The sequence below is a fragment of the Phoenix dactylifera genome, unplaced genomic scaffold, assembly GCF_009389715.1.
Source record: "Phoenix dactylifera cultivar Barhee BC4 unplaced genomic scaffold, palm_55x_up_171113_PBpolish2nd_filt_p 002535F, whole genome shotgun sequence".
Lineage (NCBI taxonomy): Eukaryota > Viridiplantae > Streptophyta > Magnoliopsida > Arecales > Arecaceae > Phoenix > Phoenix dactylifera.
The window spans coordinates 1-8282 of NW_024069720.1; the positions used below are offsets into that span (position 1 = coordinate 1).

Consider the following 8282-nt stretch of genomic DNA (forward strand, 5'->3'; position numbering starts at 1 on the left):
TTCTACCATCAAGCAAGGAGGTGTAATTGTTATAGTCAGCCAGTGCCATAACTTCAATGCTCATGTTTTGTGTTCGCAAGGAATTCTGCATCTTGATATAGCATCTTCAGCATGAACCTATCTGTTCAATTAAATTAAACTACATCCAGATATACCTTTTACTTTTTTTTCCTCCATCACACTTCTGATCTTCATCACCTCATCCCAACGGTCGTCACCTGCGTAAATGCTCAACAAAAGCTTGTAAAATCCTGCAGCTGTCCATCCTGATCCCTCCAAGCACTCCTCAAACACCTTCCCCATCTCCAAGTGCCCATGAATTCTACAAGCTCCGAGTAGAGCCCCCACCACACTGCAGTCTGCTTCCATTGGCATCTCGCGTATAAACTTAAACGCTTCATCAATGCATCCTGCCCGTCCAATAAGATCGACCATGCTGGCATAATGCTCCATTTTCAGTTGAACACCAAACTGCGTTACCATGTAATAAAACATCTTTCGCCCTTGCGTAATCAAGCCACAATGGCTGCAGGAAGCTAAGACCAGAAAGCAGATGTCATCAGGAACAATGCCTCTCTTCAGCATTCCAAAGAAAGCCATTAGAGCCTCCTTCCCATATCCATGCATACCAAGGCCATTAATCATGCAACTCCATGAAAAAATATTCCCTTCAGATATTTCACTGAAGACGCAACAAGCAGAACTCAGTTCTCCACATTTGGAGTACATGTCTATGAGAAGGCCTTTTACAGAAACATCCGAACGAAACCAAGCCTTATAATATAGCCATGGATAGTCTTCCCCATATGAAGAAATGATAAGTGAGTGCCTGCTTGAAGTGAAAGCAGCATGGTAGGAATGCTGGGCTTGCAGCTTCAGATAACATCCTCTTGAAGAGCTGAAGCACCAGTCTGGGTTTTCCGATTTGTGAATACCCGGTAATCATCGCATTCCAACTCACCACATCCTTGTTTGAAATCTCATCAAAGATCTGCTCTGCGGTATCCAATTCTCCACATTTTGCATACATGTCCAAGACTGCAGTTAATATAGCTGTCTCCCGAGACAAACCCAACATAACCACATGGGCATGAATGGATTTGCCTAGCCTGAAAGCTTTAACATGGCCGCAGATTGGTAGAACAATCATTAAGCCCACTTTATCTAAGCCATTCCATGATGCTTCATTGAGCTACAGAGCTCCATTGCTGCTTCAGGATAACCATTTGTCCCATAACCAGAAATCATCAAATTCCACGAAACCAAATTTCTCTGGGGCATTTCGTTGAAAACCCGACGAGCAGAGGCTACAGAGCCGAATCTAGAGTACATTTCTATAGTAGAATTCATGACAAAGAGGTTGTGTTCGAAGCCACATTTATGATGTGTGAATGGATAGACATGCCTTCGGCCATGGCTGATATGCCGACGCAGGACTTGAGCACGTAAGTGAATGTGAAGCGGTCGGGCTTTGTGTCGGAAACACGAAGATGTTGGTAGAGATCACGAGCTTTGTCAAAGAATCCATTCTTAGCCAAGTGTTTGATCCTGTGATTCAGGGATGGGATTTCTCTTTTAATGTCGGATTTGAATGAGGAATTGGATATATCGAGATAGCCGTTCCACGGAATGTGCATGGAATTGGTTTTACCAAAAACAAAAGAGAGCTTGGAATCAGAGGTCTTTTCCGTGAAAGCATGAGAAGATCGAAGAATTACTGGCCAATAGATTATTTACCAGTACAATATATAGAAATCAAAACTTTGTGTTAAGCTCGTAGCATTTACTTTGTCTCTAATACAGAACTAGTGAATTAAGAAAAAAATAGAGAACTAGAAAGATATCTTCCACCAATATAATCAAAAGAAAAAAAACACAAGCTAATATCTAAAAATGAGCACAAATGAGAGAGTTACCTGTAACGAGCAGTTGGACAGGAAATGGACTTAGAAACCTATCTATAATATATGTAATTAGTGCAAGATTTTTGAGATTGATAGGTGAAAATGCTAAAAATATTAATGGCTTTATATACTTATCGGGATTTTTTCTCTTTTTTTTTGCTAAGACAAGTGGATCATACCTGCCGAGTACGGGTACATCCAATAAAATCGAAAAACAAAATACCTCGAAGTGTCAGAAGAACTTCCCATCTTCAGCCCACAGAATACTACCGGAGTGACTGCTACATAAGTAGCCACCCAGTTCGTAGCCGCATTATCGGAATTTTTTAAGGAGAAAAAACTAGAAAGAGATTGACTTTAACAAATTTAATTAAAAGGCATAAATTAATATCTGAAAATGAAAGTATTAATTAATGTGCTCATAGCAAAATTTTATTGCTACATGTTCAAAATGGGAAAACAAACTAAAATCTAAATTTAATAAATATAAAAAATAGTGAATTAAGATAGCTTTTGGCACTAGTATACTTAATGGGAAAAGCAAAGATTAATGTCTTAAAGTGAAATCACAAATTGGCACAAATCGATAAGTAAAAATGAAATATATCATATTCATATTTAAAATTAAGAACATAATTTAATATCTAAGATAAGATTAATGTGCCTGTTTTTGAGAAAGTGATAAATATGTAAGTTGAGAAAACAAAAGTTTAACAATCAAAGATTAAAATTCAAATTCAAATGAAAAAAATTAATCAACATACTTAGTGCAAAAATTATGATGTTGATATATTCAGTGGAAAATAAGCTAAAATGTAAATTTAGAAATAATTAAGGAAAATAGTGAATTAGGAAAGTGTTGGAACTAATATACTTAAGAGAAAAACACAGATTAATATGTCAAGTTGGAGAGCATAACACAAATGTTAATACAAAGTTTAAATTAAAAATTAAAAAGAATCATGTTAATATCTTAATAGAAGAACGTAATTGAGTATCTAAAATGAGATTAATGTGCAAGTTTTAGGAAAAAGCGGTCAGTTATGTAAGTTAAGAGAACAAGATTTAATAACCAAGATAAATAATCAGATTGATGAGCATTAATTAACATGCTTAGCAAAACTTTGGATTGCTGATATATTCAAAACTTCAAAAAGAAGCTGAAATCTAAATTTAAGAAATATACAGAAACAATAGTGAATTAGGAAAATATTTGCCAGAAGGATAGTTGATAGAGAAAATCACATATTAATTTATTAAAGTGATAGCACATTGATGCTAAAAATAAAGAAAACATCTTAATGTTCAAAACTAAAAGAAAGAAGCTGAAATCTAAATTGAGAGATGTAAAGAATATAGTGAATTAGGAAAGTGTTGGGCACTAGAATACTTAAAAAGAAAATTTCACATTAATTTATTAAAGTAAAGCACAAAATTTATAGCTAAAAATGAAGAAATCTAAAAGATATTCAAAAATAGAAAACAGATAATTGACAGTAGGAGACTTGATAAAAAATAATATATTAATTTATTAAAGTGGAAGCACATTGATAGCTAAAAATAAAGAAATCATCTTATTATTCAAAGCTAAAAGAAGAAATTAAAAATCTAAATTTGAGAGATTAAAGAAAATAGTGAATTAGGAAAGTGTTTGCAGTAGAATACTTAAAAGAAAAATCACATTAATTTGTTAAAGTGGAAGCATTAATTGATAGAATAAAAATGAAGAAATCTAAAAGACATTCAAAATAGAAAACAGATAATAGTAATAAGGGGCCCAACCGGGTTCGAACCGGTGACCTCTTGATCTGCAGTCAAATGCTCTACCACTGAGCTATGGACCCTCCGTTGTGCATGTCATCAACTTATTATCATTTAGTCAAAGCTATTGAAATACATATTGATATTAAAAAGAAATGGGAAAAAGAAAATTATATGTAATATTTATCATTGTTATTACGTGTCCCTACTTGACAATGAACCTTTGTTACTTTATCCAGACTTGTCCATTTGTCGGCTCCCAATTTGGACTCAAAATATGATCTAGCCTATTTTGAAAGATCCAATGAGATCCATTTGTCCTGATATTGGTCATTCTATCTCTGCCCAAACTTTATCACAATTATTTAAAATCAATTTTCTTAGGATTTTAGATCCCTCACCAAATTAGTTGATGCAGTTTAAACCTAACCTGGCTTGACAAAAATCCAACCAATAAAAAACCTAGCCTCATGACCTAAATATGGTCAAAATTGTGAGCCATACTTGATCCATTTAACTTTTCCAAACCAGATGAAAAAAAATTGCTAGCTAACCCATCTCAAATCAGTGTTAAACCAGGATATTATCAGCCTAAATTACTTATTTCTGCTACTAATAGCAACAAGCAATCCAACAAAAAACGAAAATACTATCCCAGATTTAAATAGTAGGTCTAAGAGAATAATCACTACTATTATTATTACATATATAATACTTAATCTAGTTGAATAATCACATTAAAGTTGCATTGATAGTTATCTTTGTTTAAAATCAGAACTAATAGTTCTATTTCGGACAGTACCAACAATTACGGTGACAGTTCATTTATAATTTTATTCGTACTAATCTTTATGAGTGATGACAATCCAAAGATTCCAAACTGAAAAGGACCCTTGTGGTTTTCTTGGCTTTTAGATTGTGTGGACCATCCAAGTTTACCTACAGAATGGGCCTTCAGAATTATAATCAAGGCTGAAACCATTCCAACAGAGCAAATCATCGTAACAAATTCTCCATATGACCAACATTTTGGGTCAGGATAAATGACATACATGCAACTGAAATTTCTCCAGTATAGAAGCAGCATTAAAAGGGGAAACCAATCCAAGAAAGTTTGCTTCCTTATCCAAGCCACTGAGAAAGATCAGCACCAAGTGCTTTAAGTGAATAAATCCAGTAGATCTGTTGGTAAATCAAGCACCTGAAACATTGAACATAGAAAAGAAAAAACTAAAGTAAATCTCCGTAAACCCATTAATAAACAAACTCTATGAAGATTGGAGGGAAAAATTTAATGTCATCCATTATCTCTATTAGTAAATCTCTGTAATGTCATCCATATTAAAGGTCTGGGTGCAAATTTGCAGGCACCAGTGACCATCATAGTTCAATGGATGCAGGACCTCCCTGCTTCCCCCTACGTAATATGTGCCCAATTCATACTGGTTGTGCCTTATGATGAAACAAGACTAGATTTCTAGAATTTTCTACGATGCTCCAGTGTCAGTTAATCCTCATCATGTACTATCAACTCTTGTTATTCTTCAATTCATCCCACCTATATGTGACAAATACAAACTCTGACTGCATCTTTCAATGTCAATGATTACATTACTCAACAAGCATATCCTGCAATAAGCATAAGCATGAAAAATATTGAATTACTACTACCATTTCGGGGGAATTAAATACCTACAGCATCAAAGGATTCCCAAACCTCATTAGTGCCTATGTTCTTATATATTCAGCTTGGCAAAAAAAGAACTTCTAGTTTGGTAGATCTCTTCATTTTGGCCATTGGATTTCACTGGCGAAACTGCAACAGTAAGAGGTAGAGATTATTAGTCACACAGTGAGTAAAAGACAGTATCTACTTGAATGAACAAGAATCCTCGAAGATAAAATATTTTGCCCATTCATACCTTCTGAAAGCTGGCATGTTTCTCATTTATTATGTTAATCTTTCCAATTCTAAAATATATTTGATAGTTTTGAAAATTGTCTCAGGAGCGCACTGAGCTTTGAATCAATATCATTTCCATAACCCTAATTTAAAACCATGTTAAGGGTTTGCTTTTCTATCAAATTTTAATTCAATTTGCCCATGGAACCGACCAGTGTACGATTCCATGGGTTGCACAACCTATTGTTTCCTCAGGAAAATAAGGCAAAACAGAACTCTATCATCCAACATTACATCAGCAACATATCCCAGCTTTGATCAAATCTGCAGGTGGGCATCGTTCATATACTTGCATATTTCATGCATCTTGAGGGTGAGATTGTGGGCTAAATTATGTTGGATGATCAATACTCCAAACACACACAAGAACTCCCTGCATAATGCTTCTTGATGAGATATCAAACATAGATGAATTCATCAACACTTAATTTAAATATTTTCACAAGGTTTCAGCAGGAGAATGAAAACACAAACTCAGTCACTGATAATATCCATGCTTGGAAACACTTATGAAACCATCAAACAATATGAAAGGGAAAAAGGAAAGAAATGGCAGGAGATTAATTAAGATAGAAGCAGAAAACAAAAGGTCAAACTAAACTATATAACAATATCCCATTAACACTTCTCTTCCTCCTGGTTCCAGGTTGGAGGAGTATACACAAAAAGGGAAAACAAATTCTTTTTGGGCTTTATAATGATCGGATTTAGAATCTTAAAATCTCGGCTATATTTTTTAATCCAGGTTGCTGTAGATGAAGAAAACAAGCAAATTTATCTAACAAACCACATATAAAACCACAACAGCATATAGATCAAGTAGACCATCTTACTTCCTTGAATTGGAAACTTAATTATATATACTAAACTGACCAGCATCAACAAGCAATCACAGAACTGGTTTGCAAGATTAGATTTTTTTTCGTTTTTCTTCTCTATTTCATAAAAAGATGAAATGGAACATGATACTTCCATTCCAGGTAGACAACAAGAACTCACAGCATCTCGCTCACATAAGAAGCGCCCAAAACCCTAAAAATGTTTTAAAAAAACAACCACCGAATGGATGGATCTCAGCCGCCGAAGCCATAGAGAGTACGGCCCTGGCGTTTGAGAGCGTAGACAACGTTCCATGGCGGTGACGGTCTTGCGGCGAGCGTGCTCGGTGTAGGTGACGGCGTCGCGGATGACGTTCTCGAGAAAGACCTTGAGAACTCCCCGGGTCTCCTCGTAAATGAGGCCACTGATGCGCTTCACGCCGCCGCGGCGGGCCAGGCGGCGGATGGCCGGCTTCGTGATGCCCTGGATATTGTCGCGGAGCACCTTCCGGTGCCGCTTCGCCCCGCCCTTGCCGAGACCCTTCCCGCCCTTCCCGCGACCTGACATGGCTGCTTTGACGAAAGGAAATTTGATTTCCTCTGAGATGATGGGAATTGGAGATGAGAAGATTAGGAGGGAGGATGGGGGAGAGTTTATAGAGCGTGGACATTGGGGTTTTGGAGGGAACGGAGCCTACTTGGGTTTCCTAGAGGCGGAAATTTGGTTTCGGCGGGCGGGGCTTGGAAAAGGATTTTAGAATGCTTTTGGGATTCATCGGTGGATATGGGTCGTTGGGTTTAGGATTGACGGTGGAGTTGGTTTCGTTTTGTACGGTGCGGATCGGTGACGTGGCGGGTGGTCTACATAACAGCACGTGAGACGGTCGTTTTGCTAGAAAGCATTATGGGCTCGTTTGGTTCGCAGGAAAAGGAGGGGGAAAAGTATGGTCAACGGAAAAGTAATAAGATGCCTCTTGTTTGGTTGGAATTTTCAAAGGAGAGAGAAGGAAAAGTTGTATTCCCATGGGAATGTGATTCCCACATTTCATGGGAAAGTCTTTCCCATGAGAAACATGGGAAAGTTACTTTCCCATGAGGCGGGAATCACTCCATTTTTACTTTTTCCCAAAAAGTCCCTTCAGTATTAAAGAAACATTAAAGAGGCATTAAAAACCTAATTTTTATTAAGGGCATAATAGGAATTATATATAACTTTCCTAGGAAAGCGGATGGCCAACCAAACATAAGCACCTTGGAAATTTGTCACTTTCCCATGGTCAACCAAACATGCCAAAAGTATTTTCCTAGGCATCCTCTTCCTAGGAATTTGTTTCCCAGAAATTATATTCCTAGGAAAGAAAATGCTTCCCGCGAACCAAACGAGCCCTATAAGAAAGTCTGTTAGATGAAATCAACGCCAGGGGTTTGCGCCTGGTGCGATCGAGTACCTAGCTGCTTCAATTGTCGTGCAACTAAGTGTAATTTTTCCTGAACACCTGGTGTGCTGCATTGACGGCGGATCGTGCCAGCAATGCACCGGAGGGATGGGATCGGCAGCCGGCGAGGGCCGGCGTGCGAGTGCAGCCAAAAGCCCAGCGAGGGGTGTGGCGAGACCTCCTTCGGGGGTGGTTGGGACCACCCCATCGTGGTCAATGGTGGCGTAGGGCCCACCCCAACATGGACCAACCACCGTATCACAGAGAAGGAGCTGCGAGTGCTCCAACGCCACTTCACCAAGGTGTTGGAGCTGTCAGCCGATCGGATGGGGAAGACTTGAACTTCTGTCCAAAAATTTGAGATGAAAAAATATACGTGAAGTCGCTAATGTTATCAACA

At 37.6% G+C, this 8282-nt stretch overlaps 1 protein-coding gene, 1 non-coding gene and 1 pseudogene across 2 annotated transcripts; all 3 read right to left on the reverse strand.

The window, feature by feature from the left end:
- Positions 1-155: 155 nt before the first annotated feature.
- On the reverse strand, positions 156-1281 carry LOC103710328 (pentatricopeptide repeat-containing protein At4g02750-like; the record flags this gene model as incomplete). The annotated part of the gene is made up of 3 exons (XM_039123402.1): positions 1197-1281; positions 962-1053; positions 156-873 (listed from the first exon to the last, which is right to left on the reverse strand). Coding segments are annotated over exons 1-3 (895 nt in total), but the record flags the coding sequence as incomplete, so codon positions are not given.
- A 2395-nt stretch (positions 1282-3676) lies between these two features.
- TRNAC-GCA lies at positions 3677-3748 on the reverse strand. The gene has a single exon. It is a non-coding gene; the product is annotated as a tRNA-Cys (tRNA).
- A 2778-nt stretch (positions 3749-6526) lies between these two features.
- On the reverse strand, positions 6527-7207 carry LOC120109633 (annotated as a pseudogene).
- Positions 7208-8282: the final 1075 nt, after the last annotated feature.